The sequence below is a fragment of the Podarcis erhardii genome (genome assembly GCF_964252035.2).
Source record: "Podarcis erhardii genome assembly, chromosome: 5".
Lineage (NCBI taxonomy): Eukaryota > Metazoa > Chordata > Lepidosauria > Squamata > Lacertidae > Podarcis > Podarcis erhardii.
In genome coordinates, this window is record NC_138509.1 from 97,655,037 (window position 1) to 97,673,178 (window position 18,142).

Here is an 18,142-nt window from a genome sequence, read left to right on the forward strand (position 1 = left end):
ATGAGTTTTAACGTAAGACTCAAATCCTAAGTTGTACTCGGGTCCCACTGGAATCAATGGGGCAAGGTTTGCAGTGTGACCTAACTAAGTCTGGATCTAACCCATAATCACTCTGGACTCTAATACAGTGGTGCCTCGCAAGACGAAATTAATCCGTTCCACGAGTCTCTTCGTCTTGCGGTTTTTTCGTCTTGTGAAGCACGGCTATTAGCGGCTTAGCGGCTATTAGCGGCTTAGCGGCTATTAGCGGCTTAGCGGCTTAAAAAAAAAGGAAAAAAACTCGCAAGAACTCGCAAGACGTTTCGTCTTGCAAAGCAAGCCCATAGGGAAATTCGTCTTGCGGAACGACTCAGAAAACGGAACACTCTTTCGTCTAGCGATTTTTTCGTCTTGCGAGGCATTCCTCTTGCGGGGCACCACTGTACTGTACATTTTTGTTTGTTTAGGAAGGTTCACGTCAATGGATGAGTTTTTTCTTTATGCTCATTGAACAGTGATAATACCTGGGACCAGAAAATATTTTTCTCCCTCACTTGACTGTCTTAGTAAGCCCTTGGGATTTTGGAAGTGACGAGGCAGCTCTTGTCCTCGCAAGTGGGGGGTTATATGCTTGCTTGAGTCATTGGGAGCCAGCTGTGCTGGTGGAGCATATTCCTGTTGGCTCCTGTTCTCTTGTCAGTGGGATTCTGTGTGATGCAGATTCTATTTATTATTAGATTTATATATACCACCCTGCATCAAGAGATAAAATTCTGTGCCTTCCTCACCTTGGGATGTGGGGGAAGTGGGGAGAAGGGCTGGTCTTCATTTAGCCTTTTCTGCCATTGTGATTGCATCATTGTATGAAATATGTGTATGAAATCCAAGATCATAAAATGCAAAGTGGGACGAGCTCACAGCTCATTTCCAAAACTCCTTTGAATGCAACGCTCAGCTAAACAGCGCCACCACCTGGCAGAACTAGAACAAAACCGTAAACAGATTCGCAAAGAATGGGTTTTCACTTTTCTTGGAGCCCCTCGAGACGAGGCTTTTTAGCCTAGAAAAAGAGAAATTGAGAGGAACTAAAATTAGTTAGGGTGTGGAGAAAGTGTATAGGGAGAAGATTTTCTCCCTTTCTCTAGAGCTTGCGGTTATCCTGTTTAGGGAAGTTTTTAATATTTAATGCTGTATTGTTTTTAACACTCGATTGGGAGCCGCCCAGAGTGGCTGGGGAAACTCAGCCAGATGGGAGGGGTATAAATAATAAATTGTTGTTATTATTATTATTAGCCACTGAAACTGAGTGGAGGGAGATTCAGGACAGGCAAAAAGGAACCACTGCATCTTACAGTGTATCGTTAAAACTACAAAACCTTTCTTCGTAGGGAAGTTTTTCCTGCCCCGTGAACATTCTGGCTGCCTTTTTCTGAACATTTTTGAGCAAACCCATACGCAGCATTCGAAGTGCAGTAAGAGCACAGATTTGTCATCACAATACTGGGAGTTTGATTTTCAATCTCATTCCTAAATCCCTAAAGTGGAATTTGTCTTTTTCACAGCTGCCACTCACTGGAATGACATCCTCATCTAGCTATTCACTGCAACCTCCATGGTCTCTTTCTTGGTCATTCACTGCCAGTTAAGGCCTCAATTGCATTAATTCCAATTTATGTAGGCATGGCACTTCACACGCAAGAGCCTCCTTCATCGGACCGATCTGAATAAGAAGTATTTGGCAATATGCAAATGCGGTTTATCCCAACCGCCAAATGTGGATGCTCTCAAGCTCCCCCTTACCATTTTGCCACTGACTGTGGCCTCAAGAGAATCCACCAGCTCAGCTGTCACCCCAATGAGGTTGTGGTAGTCAGCTTGGATTTTGTTGAACCGCTTGAGGTAGGTCATGGTTTTGCGTTCAGACTCCACCAGCTGCTGATGTAGCTGCTGCAGCATTTCTGTGGAATAAAGGGAAATTATGAGCCTCTCCCCCTTATCATCTGCACTGACATACTGAGGAATGACACAGTCCTGTTTCCTTCATAGCACTCCAGCTAATGCAAAACACACACGCACAATGCCTTCCACGTGGTGTTGCTCAGGAATTCTAAGTAACAAAAAAGTGCAGTTTTGAAATCTGTGATTAAAATAAGTGCTGTTTTGAATGGTTCAGTGTGCCATCTCTGCATTTTAAATTGCATTTTAACCTGTATTTTAAATTGGTTTTTTCCCCTATTATGTTTTTACTGTAATTTTACTGGTGTTAGCCGCCCTGAGCCCGACTCTGGCCGGGAAGGGCAGGGTATAAATAAAATTTATTATTATTATTCTCATCATCATCTTGATCCAAAATGGTGCCTATTTGTAGCCAAGCACAGCCAGAGACTTGCTCCATGATCTCATCAACCATCATGCAAAATTTGGTCACAGTATCTGAAGAAGATTCCAAATGCATAGGGAACAAACTATATATAACATTTACATGGACACACGGAATATGTTGTTGTCGCCTACTTTGGCTAACAATCCAACGTGGTGACAAAAGAGCAGGAGGGAGCCCTTACTCAGTTTTGCAGCACCAAGTATAATTGTCAGACAATATCCTCACCGTCATAAGACATAGACCAGGAGAGGGAGAATGTCCTGTCACCTCTAGATTACATCACTACCCTAACACTGAAACAAAACATGGGAGAGCGGACAGAGAAGATTTGCCTCTAAAACTAGACAATTTAACAGTCTTGCTAGAACATTCTGTCTCAGCAACTATTGCTCAGGATAGTTAAGGTGGCACTTGTAAACAGAGCTGAGTATTTACTGGGGAACATTCAAATGAAAAAGAAAATCACAGAAATCAACTTTACAACAAAGCATTAAAACAGAACCGGTGTTTTCATTTCCCAGATGGAATCACTTCATGAGGAAATACTTGAAAATTCCTTTGCTAGGATATAGCTTTTAGAAGGTGCATTTGAAGCCGTATATATTATCAGAAATCACCATCCCAGTACCAAAAAGTGACGTGTGTTTGCCTCTTCCAACAAACACCCAGCAGTTCTAACCTCTATGGGGGGGCAAAAGGGAGAGAAGAATTGCAACCTGCTTTAGCGTCCATACTGACATACGCAACTTGACTGATGGAAGCACTCGCTGTTCCTTACCAAATGGACAATCTTCTCCACGGGTTCTGCTATTTGAGAGCAGAAGTCAGCATTGTACAGCACAGCACAGATGTCTGGCAGCTGCACCATCACAAATCCACTCACATAGAATCATAGAATCATAGAGTTGGAAGAGACCACAAGGGCCATCGAGTCCAACCCCCTGCCAAGCAGGAAACACCATCAGAGCACTCCTGACATATAGTTGTCAAGCCTCTGCTTAAAGACCTCCAAAGAAGGAGACTCCACCACACTCCTTGGCAGCAAATTCCACTGTCAAACAGCTCTTACTGTCAGGAAGTTCTTCCTAATGTTTAGGTGGAATCTTCTTTCTTGTAGTTTGGAGCCATTGCTCCGTGTCCGCTTCTCTGGAGCAGCAGAAAACAACCTTTCTCCCTCCTCTATGTGACATCCTTTTATATATTTGAACATGGCTATCATATCACCCCTTAACCTGCTCTTCTCCAGGCTAAACATGCCCAGCTCCCTTAGCCATTCCTCATAAGGCATCGTTTCCAGGCCTCTGACCATTTGGGTTGCCCTCCTCTGGACACGTTCCAGCTTGTCAGTGTCCTTCTTGAACTGTGGTGCCCAGAACTGGACACAGTACTCCAGGTGAGGTCTGACCAGAGCAGAATACAGTGGCACTATTACTTCCCTTGATCTAGATGCTATACTCCTATTGATGCAGCCCAGAATTGCATTGGCTTTTTTAGCTGCCGCGTCACACTGTTGGCTCATGTCAAGTTTGTGGTCAACCAAGACTCCTAGATCCTTTTCACATGTACTGCTCTCAAGCCAGGTGTCACCCATCTTGTATTTGTGCCTCTCATTTTTTTTGCCCAAGTGCAATACTTTACATTTCTCCCTGTTAAAATTCATCTTGTTTGTTTTGGCCCAGTTCTCTAATCTGTCAAGGTCGTTTTGAAGTGTGATCCTGTCCTCTGGGGTGTTAGCCACCCCTCCCAGTTTGGTGTCATCTGCAAATTTGATCAGGATGCCCTTGAGTCCATCATCCAAGTCGTTGATAAAGATGTTGAATAAGACCGGGCCCAAGACAGAACCCTGTGGCACCCCACTAGTCACTCTTCTCCAGGATGAAGAGGAACCATTGATGAGCATCCCTACCCTCTGGGATGCTTGTTCTTTTCTTCTACTTTTACTAAATTTGTTAAGTTATTTTATCTTGCCGAAAGAAACTCAAAGTGACTTACAACCAACTCAAAAAACAAAGATACATGAAAACCAAGTAGGGGAATGGAAACACATTAACAACATCCCACCCACTTCTAAAAGGCCCCAGATAGTTAAGCATCGAAGGGCCTGGTTGCAAAGAAAAGTTTTTGACTGGTGCCTTAAGAGATTTAATGATGGCACCTGGCAAGCCTCTCAGGGGAGAGCATTCCACAAACAGGGAGCCAACACTGAAAAGGCCCGTTCTCATGTCGCCACCCTCCAGACCACTTGCGGAGGTCGCACACAAACAAGGGTCCCAGAGGATGACTGCAGGGTCTGCATTGGTTTATATGGGGAGAGGTGGTCCCTGAGGAAGGTCTTGAGCTGCATTTCACTTATTTGTTGTTGTTTAGTTGTTTAGTCGTGTCCGACACTTTGTGACCCCCGGACCAGAGCACGCCAGGCACTCCTGTCTTCCACTGCCTCCCGCAGTTTGGTCAGACTCATGTTTGTAGCTTCGAGAACACTGTCCAGCCATCTCGTCCCCTGTCGTCCCCTTCTCCTTGTGCCCTCCATCTTTCCCAACATCAGAGTCTTTTCCAGGGAGTCTTCTCTTCTCATGAGGTGGTCAAAGTCTTGGAGCCTCAGCTTCAGGATCTGTCCTTCCAGTGAGCACTCAGGGCTGATTTCCTTCAGAATGGAGAGGTTGGATCTTCTTGCAGTCCATGGGACTCTCAAGAGTCTCCTCCAGCACCAGAATTCAAAAGCATGACTTATATATGGCACCAATTGAGCTTTTAATTTCAAGAATATACAAGAAGTGCCTTAAACATTTCCCCCCAAAGTCGGACCACTACATCACACCTGCATTTCTTCCCAGAAAATGTACAGAGCCCCTTCCTTAGAGATAGCTCACTGGCCACTCACAAAACCACTGTGACCAGTCTGAATCTCAACCTCCGCCTTCCCCACCATTACTGAACCTGAAACTTTCTCAGCTGTTCAAGTTGCTGCAAAAAGAGGCAAGCAAGAATGAAATCATTACAGTACTAGGCTGGTTTTCAATCTTGCTTCTGTTGACAATGATAAGAGACAGCACTGGAGAGCTCCTAAAGCTCCAAATCTATTGAAGAAACTCTAAAGTAAGGTCAAAAACAGCTTTCCACTCCCAGCTCTGCTGTTTTAGTGTCATCAACTTCAGCAGACCAGAAAAATTAAGAGGATTTCCAAGGACATTTCAGTCAAATTTTCCCCCCAGTTGAAAAGCATTTCATTTTGATTTTGTTCCGACAACAAAATGAACCATGCAACCGCAGCCATCAATTGCCTACCAGGTATTTTGTCCTACACAACCGAGAAACTTGATTTTTCCAGGCTCCCGTAGTCTTGGCAAAGCTCAGAAGAACCTACTGCTTTCTAAACCAGATTTCTTTTGTGTCTCGGGCTTTTATAACTATTGACAAAAACTAAAATGTGATTTTAACAGTGGATTGGATGGGAAGGGACATTTTCCGTGGAAAGAGTCACACTATATAGTAGTTATCAGAGAATTAAAAATTACATATACACATCAGTAATTAAATGTGCTTCTGAACATGTTTAAAGGCATAGTTGGGGCAGCTCCAGACATTAATACAGTGGTACCTTGGGTTACATACGCTTCAGGTTACAGACTCCGCTAACCCAGAAATAGTACCTCGGGTTAAGAACTTTGCTTCAGGATGAGAACAGAAATCGTGCTCTGCGGCGCAGCAACAGTGGGAGGCCCTATTAACTAAAGTGGTGCTTCAGGTTAAAAACAGTTTCAGGTTGAGAACGGACCTCCGGAACGAATTAAGTACTTAACCCGAGGTATCACTGTACATATTAATGGAAGGATTTCCCTGCTGCATTAGATTAGGAGTCCACCATTTAGTCCAGTGTTGTGTTTGACTGCTTATTTATACAGTGGTGCCTCGCAAGACGAAATTAATCCATTCTGCGAGTCTCTTCATCTAGTGGTTTTTTCGTCTTGCGAAGCAAGCCCATTGACAGCTTAGCGGATTAGCGCTATTAGCAGCTTAGCGGCTTTTAGCGGCTTATCAAATCAGCTGATAAGCGGCTTAGCGGCTTAGAAAAGGGGGGGAAAGTGCAGGAACTCGCAAGACATTTTCATCTTGCGAAGCAAGCCCATAGGGAAATTTGTTTTGCGAAGCGCCTCGAAAACGGAAAACCCTTTCGTCTAGCGGGTTTTCCGTCTTGCGAGGCATTCGTCTTGCGGGGCACCACTGTAGTATTTTTATTTTGCTCATCAGCCGAATTTTGTTCTGAGGCTTATTAATGTAAAAGGTACAACACAAAAGAAAAATGGATTGGGAGGGAGGAGGAAAAGCAAACTCACGCACCAATTCCCAGTTGCAATGTTTTTTAAGTGCTCTATTTGGAAGCTCAATAGGAGGGAATGCATTATTTGCTGGGCGGTAGGGTCCGGCAGGCTGGCAGGCAGGCAGGGCTCTGCTGTCTGGAGCAGATCTGGGCAAGGTGCAGGGTGTGCAAATGGGGGAGGGGGTCCATTGCACAAGTGTACATTCTTGTGCTGATGGAACACTTTAACTGGATGCCGCCCAAACATTTTAGCCTCATGTGTAAAAATGCTCAGAGCCTAAATATAATCACCATTTTAATGCCATATGACAGGCATTCTGATTCCAAAAGAGAATATACATGTCATCTCCAGAAAGCCTGCTTATTTACCTTGGCTGCACTGTGCGTTCTCCTTCTGCCGTGGGAGAGAATGAGAGCTAAGGAAAAGAAGCGCTCAGTGAACAGTGAGAGAAAATGGACTGGTGCCTCGTTGATCTCGTAGCACTTTTTAAGGACAAAAAACTCCTGTAAATCCTACAGATGGAGAACCAAGACTCAGCAAGACTATGGTTAGTTCAAAGCCCTGCGAGAATGCTGGTCCACGCCAGCTCCTTCACACATGACTATAGCTCAACTCAGTTTCAAATTATCTGTCTCCCCAGACTCTCTTGTCGTTCTTATTCTTTTGTAAGCGTCTGATGTCTGCTTCTGGAAAACTTGCAGGGAATAAGAGGTGGATGTTGTCGACCCAAGCAAGTTTAATGGACCTTTGCATGAAGTCAAACTTTGCCAACCTGCTGCTCTCCAGATGTTTTAGTCTGGTCAGCAATGGTCATGCTGGCCAGGGTTGACAAGATATGTAGTCCAAAACATCTGGAGGGCACCAGGTTGGTGAAGGCAAGTCACCAGAGTTCCAGGAAGAGGAAGGCCTTCTCACCACCTACCCCTGGGTCCTTGTAATGACAGATGCCAGGGACTGCAAAGCGTCATCTATGATATCTCCACCTGACAGTATTGGCTAATGGGCCCCCATGAATGAAATGAAATTAAGACAAATCAGAGAACGAAGCATGAAGGGTACAAGCTCTTGCAACTGAGGTATGACACAGATGGAAGACATGCTAGAAATTTGCTTTTAAGTGTGAGAAATAACAACTCAGACAAATGCAAGGAGCCTTACTCTGTGCCAGGCCACTGACTGGTTCACCTAGCCTGGCAGACTCTGCTCTGACTGGCAGCTGTTCTCCCTGATCTCAGTCAGCCCTGCCACTAGAGACCTTCTTCCGATGGGGATTCAAATTGGGACCTTCCGGGTTCAGCTATACAAGATCTAGGTTTCAAACAGAAGTGATCGAAGGGAAAGTGAAACTATTGAAGGCCGCATACAGCATACTGCTAGAAAGGGAGACAAAAGATGAAGAGGTAAAATCAGTCATGATCAAATGGGCACAAGATATAGGTCATAACATTATGATTGGGAAAGGTTATGGAAAATTGATTTAAAATTTACAGATTGTTCTTTGTTGAAAGAAAATTATATGAAAATGATGTATAGATGGTATATGACACCAGTGCAGTTAGGAAAAATGAAAACCAGTTCAAATTTATGTTGGAAGTGTAAGAAAAAGGAGGGGACATTTTACCATATGTGGTGGGATTGTAATGAAATTAAGAATTTTTGGGAAATTATATACAATGAATTGAAGAAAATGTTCCATCTAACATTTGTTAAAAAACCTGAAGCATTTTTGTTAGGAATTGTAGGGAAAGACCTGCCAAAGAAGCTGAAAAACATCTTCATGTATGCAACAATAGCAGCGAGAGTCTTAATAGCACAAGGATGGAAGACTGAGGAAATCCAGACTAAAGAATTATGGCAAGAGAAACTGATGGACTATGCAGAACTGGCAAAATTGACACATAAACTATGGGGCAAGGATAACTGTGACTTTGAAGAGGAATGGGAACCTTTTACAAAGCACCTAAAGATGCAACAAACTGAATTGGACTCCTTGGCAGGCTTTGAATAAACACTCACAATTTTTTTTATTGATAATAATTAGTTAGATAAATTAAGGACTTATACAATTCTGTAACATGCAGAGAATAGTATTTATAGAGAAACCAGAGATTGGAACTGAGGGAAGTCGGGGGGGGGGCAGGTTGTTTATGGGAGGGAGGGGGAGGGGAAAAATTAGGGGGGACATTAAGGATGATATGTTTTAATATGTTTTGTTGAAGTACCTAATAAAAAAATTAAAACAAAAAACAAATTGGGACCTTCCATACGGTTCATTGCTGAGTGACAACCTCTCCTTAAGGATGCAGCAAACTTTGCATAATAAAATGAGGAATGCATTGGGATCCTTGGTTCTTCCTAGGTATGTAAACAAGCCTGAAGGCTTGGGAAATGTCTCATAAAATTCCACCAGACAATGGCTGGGATCTGAGCAGCCAACAGAAGGTTCATGCAGGGACACTTGTCTCAGGCAAAAGCCACTTGATTCTAAATCATGGCAACCCACTATAAACAAGCATATAAGTACGTGCCAAACATTCAGAAGTATATACCTTAACTGCATGTTTCTCTTTGGAGGGTGAAAGAGAGGGAAGACATACACTAGTGCAGTCCCAGAGGCTTTTAATTCAGCTCTGCCAGTTTAAGCAGTCGTTGAGGATGGAACTACGTAAGCCACCTCAGCACCGTATCTTTGAAAGGCCACCTGCCAGTCCTCTTGTGCAGATCAGGGATAAGTAGGCACGATTTATAGCAGAGAGGTTTTCGGTGGACAGAGAATGGTCAACTTTTTCTTTACAAAAAGGAGGCCTTCTCAGTGGTGGCCCCATGGTTATGGAATCCCTTCCAAATGAACTATGCTTGACTCTAAACCAGGGATGGAGAACCTCCAGTCTGTGAGCCAGATTTGGACTGCGTGGCCATTTCAGTCAAGCCACGCTCACCTGCCCTACACCAGACATCATATTTCAGCTTGGCCAAAAGGGGTTTTGCAGGCACTGCCGACTGCGAGTACCTGCAAAGCACCTTGCACAATGCCTCCCAAGCACTTGGCAGCCAGCTGATTGTCAGGTATGTCAGGTGCTATGTGCAGGGCGCTTTGCAAATGCTGTGCTCAGTGCTTCCCAAGAGCCTGACAACCAGCTGGTGCTTAGGTGTTTGGGAAGCACTGTGCAAAGCTTTTACAAATCTCAGCTGTCTTACATCATTATGGCATCAGATGATTGACCAGTAAGTGGTCCTGCACACCTGCCAACACTGGTCCTCAGAAGAAGATAAAATATCTGACCCACTGCGCCAAAAGGTTTCCCCACCCCTTCTGTAAGTTGCCCTCAGGTGTTTCATAAAGCATTCAAGGTATGGATGAGGCCCAGATTCTGAAAAGCTTATGCAATGATTAATCAATACAAATATATCTAATTAATCATCTAAAAATACACCAGATTGCAGCCTACTTGAAAGTAGTATAATGCTGATCCCAGCAGAACTTTTCCCCAAGTAAATATACACAGGCTGCAGAGTATCATTAACTGGCTGACAGCTCCACTAATTTCACTGCTCCCCTGAAAGGGATTAAATTGCAGTGAATTATCTTTAGAGGATTTTGCAAAGGATACATAGAGAGTCAGAAGTCTTGGGGTATTGCTGGCTTTTAGAGACGCAGACAGGAATTCTTCCAACCTCATTTTTAGATCAGACACCCAAGAATCCTAGAAAAGCAACACACAAATCAGAACTGTTTATCAAATATGTACAGCAATTTTCTACAACACATACCAGCATTTTGCCAGCCAAAAAGCGAGGAATATGTCACTTAAAGCATGGCTCCTGGTGAAATGCAAAGAATAGCAGACAATTTGGGGTAGTTTTATGTAGAAGAAGCCATGGTAGTTTTATTAAGAGGATTGCAAATGTGGGTGGGCCACTTAAGCTACAGTAGGGCAATTTTGTAGGAGCAGAAACCACCATGAAATTCTCTTTTGCAAACTTTGTTGAAATGTTAAGAGCTGCACAGGAGCTCTTGCACAGGAAAACCTTGTTGACAATTGTGTATCTAAGCAGATTGTGTCCTAATGAGTCACAGTCTTTAAAGGTCTTAGTAACAGCTAACTTGGATAGGGTACTGTGGTCTCTGTGAGGCTGCCCTTGAAAAATACTTGGAAACTGGTTCAAAACAGACCCATCAGAGTTTGAATTGGGAAAAAGCATATTGAACATATTCCTCCAATATTAAAAAATCTTATCTGGTTACCAATTTGTTCGCAAGTCCAAAAAGTGCTAATTTAAACCTGTCAGACCCTAAACAGTCTCGAATCAGGAGATGGACTCATATGTATCTAGCCAGCTATTCAGATCAGTATTTTTAAGTTCTTGTCCATGTTCCTAAGCCTAGAAAACACGGGTCAGAGAAGTTTTCACCTTGCCCCACTCCTTTCCCAGGGAAAATCCACTCTTTAGTGCTAAACTGGAGCAAATGTCCATCTGAAGAAAACCCAAATTGCTATTTGCTCCGACTGAGCGCTGAAGAGCTGTTTTCCCTGGAGGAAAGCAGTGGGACAAGAGGAAGTGTGAGTCCTGAGACACAACCGTTGAGCATGTGGGAAGAGGCCTGTCTGGCTACAACACCAGATGCTGAATGCCCTCCAGAGAGAAGTCCTTCCCATCCTGTAACAGCTAGCCTTCTGACATACTGACAAGAAGAGGTGGCCATTTCTGCAGTAGACTCAGCAAGCGGATTTTAAAGGCAATGGACAGCTTGCACCCCGGCTGTTTTTCTCTCTTGTTTGGCAACTCTTTTAACATAGTTTGATCCGTCAGGCATCTGGGGTTCTTCAACAATTTTGGGCATTCTACAATTTTTAAGCATTGCTGAGCTAAAAATTAATACTGCATCCCTCACTCCTGACAGAGAAGCCATCATTCATCATTCCTTGTGATTTGGAATGTAAGATTAGACCAAAGGCCTTCCTAGTCCAGCATAATGTTTCCTCGCAGGGACTGGTGGCAGCTTCTACACTGTGGAACTCCCTGCCTGCTGACATTTGGTAGACACCTTCGCTGGAATCCTTTCGTTGCCTGCTAAATACCTTTCTGTTTAGGCAAGCATGTAAACATGTAAAGGTGACATGTATTTTAATCTATAATGTTCACTTAGAATATATATATATTGGAATATTGGTTTTACTAATTTTGCTTTTTTATAATCTCATTTTTAAGAATTTGAAAGATTTGTCATGACCATTTTTTAAACATTTCTTTTTCACCTATCTATACTGAAGTGCAGCAACCAACCTTCAACAGTCCCATCCACCCATAGCAGCAGATTTTATTGATAATTTGTATATTTTGTATTCTTTAAAAACCCTTAAAGCATTTTGGGCTTTTTTGCAGTTAAGCTGTATAGCATTTCTGTTAAATGAGTAAGATAAATATCCAAATCCTATTGCTGCTGATCCTGAGGGTAGGATTCAGCCACCATGACTAGCAGCCACTCAATACATACCTGGAAAAGTTCTTTGAAAGATGGGTGGATCATAGGGTTGGGAACAAATGGTAGGGCATAGAATGGAAGGAATTCTGTAGTTTGGCTCAGTGCTGCCCCTTTGGTCTCCAAATAGGTTTTAAAACGTGCAACCCTTTCATCCAAAGCTGCTTTGTTCTAAAAAAACGAAGAAACACAAGTCAGCAACCTGGAAAACAGCAGGACGGAACTTGCGGTGGGAATCTTGGTTTCATATATCAATTGGTGTAGAGGCCCCCAAACTTATTTTATCCTCAAACACCACACCAGATGCTTGGGTTCTATGCGAGTCACCCTTTCCCATAAGCGATGTCTTGAGGAGGGTGCATGGAACCAGGATGACAGAAATGGAGGAAGCAGATTGCACTACTAAAGCACAATGGCTGCATAGCCACCAATCAGGAAGTCCCCCCATGCCAATCTCTCTCATCTACCACAAATTCACTAGGTGGACTTAAGTAAGTCTCCCTCTCTTAGCCTCAGTCCCCTCAACCACAAATGCAGTGTTAATCAAAAATTCTGGGTTGTTTAATGCTTAAGTACTTTTCAACAAATCTAAAGGACTATGTAAATCCTAAGTATTATTAAACGCAACTACTGTTTTCTTCTGCAACTTGCATTTCGCCTATTATCAAGTTTCTACTCTCTGACGTTTTTCTGGTTTCAGAAACGACACAGCAGTCTTCCAGAGAAACCAACAATGGGATTTTTTTAGTATTATTTCAGATCTACTGGGAGCAGTAGAGATGCAGTGAGTATTTTGTTCTCCAGCTTTTTGACAAAGTATCTTTAAATACCTGCAATTTTGAGTAGCCAGTAGCGCTATAACACCTGTCCAGCAGTTTAAATTGAGCAGGGACCCAAACAAAGAGAAAGCAAAAGATCACACAGCAAGACTCTCTATTTCTAGAAGACATCAATTCTCACCTATTAAATACTGCAGGCAGCCTGCAGGTGATCTTACTGAGCCATCCAAACTCACTCTTCAGAGCCACTGGGATATTTTGGTGCTTTATTGCCAAAACAGACTGCCCTAATTTTTTTTTACTGTATTATTGCTTCCTTTCAAACTAATCCTAAACAGTAGGTAAAAACTTTATCTGTCCATTGGTCACTGCTGAGCAAACAGTGACTCCTGTGGAGACACAGTTACCTAACCATCTCGCCATCTGGGAGGGCATGAAGGAGCAAGAATCTGGGAATGCAACTCACCCAAAAGTACTTTACACTTGCATAACGGGCGACAGGACTCGGTGAAATCCTTTGCATGCTAACTGTGTTCAGTGCGGCTTATTCCCTAGTGTGTTTAAGAGTGCATCGTAAGGTTTGTTAGGTAAAGGTAAAGGGACCCCTGACCATTAGGTCCAGTCGTGGCTGACTCTGGGGTTGCAGCGCTCATCTCGCTTTACTGGCCGAGGGAGCCGGCGTACAGCTTCCAGGTCATGTGGCCAGCATGACTAAGCCGCTTCTGGCAAACCAGAGCAGCGCACGGAAATGCCGTTTACGTTCCCGCCGGAGTGGTACCTATTTATCTACTTGCACTTTAACGTGCTTTCGAACTGCTAGGTTGGCAGGATTTGTTTGTTACTCACATGGTAAACCCATAGTTTCGAGGATCAGGAATGGGCACCATGCAGACGAAGGTCTATGCACTCACTTCTCCACAAACCAGGATGCCCCACCAGGATCAAACCATAGTCTGGGAAATCTAGACATTAATGGCTATCTATGATTTGTTGGTAGGCAGAAGCAGAAGTTTCTAATATCCTTCTCTCCTACACACAAGAAGGGGAGGAGTAAGCCCGTAAGCCTGTGGCTAGGAGTTCTTCATTCCTGAATGCAGTCTAAATCTGGACTGAACCATTATGAAGTGCAGGTGAGAGCTCCCAACAGAATGATCCTAAAAAAAATATAAAAATATAAAATCCCTCTACAAAGAAAGCCAAGCTGTCAGGGTTAGGTAGAACCCTTCTCCTTGACATCTAATTTTCTCTACAGAGGGGTTTTTAATTTTATTGTTTGTATAGAGGAGCACATAGTCAGAAGACCTAGCTTGGACACTCTAACCATCTTAGTGAGAACTAGGCGAAAGCCACAAGCCTAGCTGAAACTGGAAAAGGGGTGAAACCAATGGGTTATTTATCTCAGCTGTTGGGTTATTTATCTCAGCTGTTGACTGAATCACAGCCTTCTCCACTCACTTAAGAAAAGATAAGAGTGAAAATCTATAAGGACAAATTTATTTAAAAAAGAAACATACAGGTTTTCCTACACTGTGCTTTAACAGATAGATGGCAAAATGGATGTGAAGATAGAACTCTAGCTTCTGAGCGACAGCTTCATTGTCTCGGATTGAGGAGGGAATATTTTCTTCCCACAGTTCAAAGAAAGGATCCTGGTCTCCATCAGTGAAGGACGTTAGTAGATCCTTCCAAAGAGAAGAAAAGAAAGTATTTAATATCTCACTTCCTACGCAATGTTAAAGATGAAATCACTTATACTGAAACTGTTCAATTCCAGAAAATCCCCTTCCGAGATTCTTCATGGACCAATCTGCTCAACAGCGTAAAGGCTGATCAAGAGCACCTAAGTCAAGGGCACCATTTCTGTGCCAAATCCAAATAGTACAGGCAGCACAATGCGGTGCAGGCACTTAAGAAACCCCTGGGCAAAGCAGAGCTGACCTCACTGCTCTCCACCTGATGGGCACAGAGTTCAATTCTGCTTGGTTCAGGTGTGCCAACCCCTTCCCTGAGCTCATCTTGCTGGGTATCTCCCTCACCCAACCCAGAAAGGCCAACCTTGACAGGTGGGCGGGATCCTCCCACCTGTCAACCACCTAACAAAAATGTTCCTCACCCCTACAGTACATGCTCACGATTACTATTACTACTATTATTAATTAATTAATTAAATTTGTAAACCACCTGAAGGGCAGTTCACTACTTGGCAGAACTAAGGAGTGGGCTTTAAGTGATGAGCGAGGACATCCCAAATGGGAATCCCTTCCAGCCTGGACAGGGGAAAGCAATTTTGAACCAAGGGATCACCAATGTGGTGAAGTGTGGACTACCACAGACAAACCTGAGCAGGAAAAAACTTGGATTTCAACTGCAATAGGGCTCCCATATAGATGAAACATTAATTTCACAAAAAAGAGAAATGTTACCTGAATTATCAGAGCCTTGGAGTCCTTCACTGAACTACCTCCAGTTTTAGGTAATGGTTTCCCTTTTATTTTGCATTCCTTTGTAAATGTTTTCACTGTATCTTCAAATTCTGCAAACTCCAAATACTGCAAACACAAGAAGTTATAAGAAAATCTGCAACAATTCCCATTAAAACACATAAGCAACAACAGATTAAGGCAACAGAACAGAAACCTGTTTGGATGCCTGACCTTTGATAACTAGAAAACTGGAGAAAGCCCTAGCAATACACATGCCTGGGCACTGGAAAAACATAGACTTCTGTATGTGCACAAAAATTATATGGATAAGTTAAGTTCAGAGCATGATGTCTATACAAACCAGTCTAATGATTCACTTCCAGTGACTGCATTGAGGTTTGTATATTGACCACTAAGGAAGACCCCTAGCGGGTTGAAATGCGTCTGGTTCTCAGTATTATTGCTGGTCATAAGAGCTTTGGTTTTCAGGATTACTGTGGTTCTTTGAATTTGATGACTGCATTTCAGACTTCATTTATATGTTATAGGCCTCATATATGTCCCTATTTTGGGAATGATTAAAATTCCATATTTATATATATTGCAGTAGTGGTCTGCACCCCCCCCCCACATACCCAATTTTCTGCCTTAAATCTACTTTTTGAGGTTCAGTTCTGTATTTTCTGTTATTTGTATCTTGATTATCTTTTCAAGAGACGTTGTTGGACGATTTCACATCAACAAAAATTGTGCTGATTTAATGTGAATTTTACTATCTAATGAGACCATTGATTCATAAAATGAAAGCAATAACCAATGTACTGTACTACAAAATAAATAAGACAATATTGTAGATGATTTAAATTAAAATCCCTTTTTTTTCTTAAAAAAAAACAAAACAAAAATTGTGCTGTTTACTTTTTAAGGTTTGATGTTTTAATATGCTTTTGACTGGCAACCCAGCCAGGTGAGCAGGGTACAAATGATAAAATTATCATCATCATCATCATCATCATCTCAGCAATTCTGGACCACCCTGCACGAGTTCAGCAAATGTTAAACAAGCAGTCCCTTCGAAGAGAAAAACACACCTCCTTCACCATTCCAAGTAGCTCCGCTTCGTAAGCGAGGACGTCTCCCATCATAAATGTCGGACGACTCTTGTAGTAGCGCAACCTGCAATTACAATGTGAAGGGCTATAAAAAACAGCACATAAGAAATAAAGCGTTGCTTTCAATCAAAATTAGCTTTTCCAAATCATAAAAAATGATCTCGTTTCAGAATCCAGCATCCTGCTGGCAGCTCCTGACAATTCTTTATTTTTATTTTTGTAAATCTATTTATTTGAGTTTTTCAAATTAAAATTTTACAATAACGTATTGACATACAATATAGATTAAGATTCCACAGAATCTGCTCCCCTTTGTGAGTCCTATTGTTAGTCCTTTCCTCCTGCATCTTTTATAATAATCCAAATCTTTTGCATCTCCATTATGTCCATAACTCACCATTAAACTACAAGTGTTATTCCAATCCCACTAACGATTTTAGCTTTTTACAATGGTTTTTAAGATAGATTATAAATTTCCCCATTCCTTATTAAAATACTCCTGACAATTCATATTGTCAGGCTGACCCTCCTCCAACCATGCGTGCCAATGGGTGAGCATGTTCTCCCTGACTAAAGTCTAGCCAGGGGATTGATATTGCGGCTTGAGCTGGCCATTACATTCTGACCCATTCTGACCCTCCCAGCTACTTTTTGGAGTATCAGAATGTGCTTCGGGTTCACAAGCTCTCCCCTCCACCTGTCAGCACCCTCCTCCGTGGCCGGGTTTCGTAGAACCAGCTGCAGAGTTGGAAGGGACCCCGAGGGTCATCTAGTCCAACCCCCTGCAATGCAGGGATCTGCAGCCCAAGGGTGGAGCCTGAAAACCCACCACCGTTGCCTATTGCAGGGGGTGGAAGCTGCTCCCAGGCTGCAGCTTCCCGAGGAGGTTCTTTCCAAGCTTGGCTGCTGCAGCACCATTTCTGCACAGGCAGAAACCCAACAGGTGAAGCTCTGCTCCACAGAAAAAGAGGCTATACCTCACCTGTTGAATTTCTTGCCCGTCGCGGAGCAGTCAGTCTGGAGGCGAGAGGAAGGGGGTTGGGAAAGGTGCCTGGAGGAAAACCAACACCCCTCTGAGCATGTGCAGAGTGCCTTTCCCTCCCCCCCCCCACGTCACAGCCACCGGGGTCTGCAGCCCGCAAGACGCAGCTTTCTTTCGGGAAACCCTCTCCTGCTCTTGCTCCCAATTCCCTCGGGCTTCGGGGTAAGGGGAACCCCCCGACCCGGCTTACCCGCTCCGCTTCCCGAGGCTTCGGAGAGGAGTAGGCCGCGCTCCCTCTCCCCGTCGCCTAGCAACGGCAGTCCCGCTCCGGCCCCGCCCTTCGGGCTTCCAGCGGGTTGAAAGCCACGCGGCTTCTCGGAACCAATGGCAAGGGAGCGCTCCCGTCACGTGGGCCTGTCAGCCAAACAGAGGTCGGGAAGAAGGCGGGGGGAAGAAGCGTCCTAGCAACGGGCTGGCTCAGGGGGAGGAGGGAAGAGAAGGCAGAAGCCCCAGAGGGATGCTGGGAAATTGCCTCTTCCCAAGGATGCTGGGGAAGAAGGGCATGATGGGAAATTCCCTCTCAAAAGGTTCTGGGAAAGATGGGGCAGTGAAGGGGCGCCCATTTTCTCACTTGGGCACAGATACTTTTAACTTTAGAGTGTTTTAAGAGTGTGGCTGTTGGC

At 43.6% G+C, this 18,142-nt stretch overlaps 1 protein-coding gene across 5 annotated transcripts in view; it reads right to left on the reverse strand.

The window, feature by feature from the left end:
- The window catches only part of ARMC9 (armadillo repeat containing 9), an 87,921-nt gene extending 70,078 nt beyond the window's left edge, over positions 1-17,843 (reverse strand). For 3 of the 5 annotated variants that reach the window (XM_081862342.1, XM_081862341.1, XM_081862338.1), the window contains exons 1-8: positions 17,710-17,843; positions 16,457-16,541; positions 15,366-15,491; positions 14,457-14,624; positions 12,179-12,334; positions 10,293-10,385; positions 7,050-7,074; positions 1,780-1,937 (exon numbers count right to left, since the gene is read on the reverse strand). In XM_081862342.1, the coding sequence (XP_081718468.1) occupies positions 1,780-1,937; positions 7,050-7,074; positions 10,293-10,385; positions 12,179-12,334; positions 14,457-14,624; positions 15,366-15,491; positions 16,457-16,510 (780 nt within the window). In that variant the 5' untranslated portion in view covers positions 16,511-16,541; positions 17,710-17,843. Of the gene's footprint in view, positions 1-1,779; positions 1,938-7,049; positions 7,075-10,292; positions 10,386-12,178; positions 12,335-14,456; positions 14,625-15,365; positions 15,492-16,456; positions 16,542-17,600; positions 17,685-17,709 lie in introns of those variants that run through there. The other 2 variants (XM_081862340.1, XM_081862339.1) reach the window with 2 other exon arrangements.
- Between the last annotated feature and the right edge of the window lie 299 nt (positions 17,844-18,142).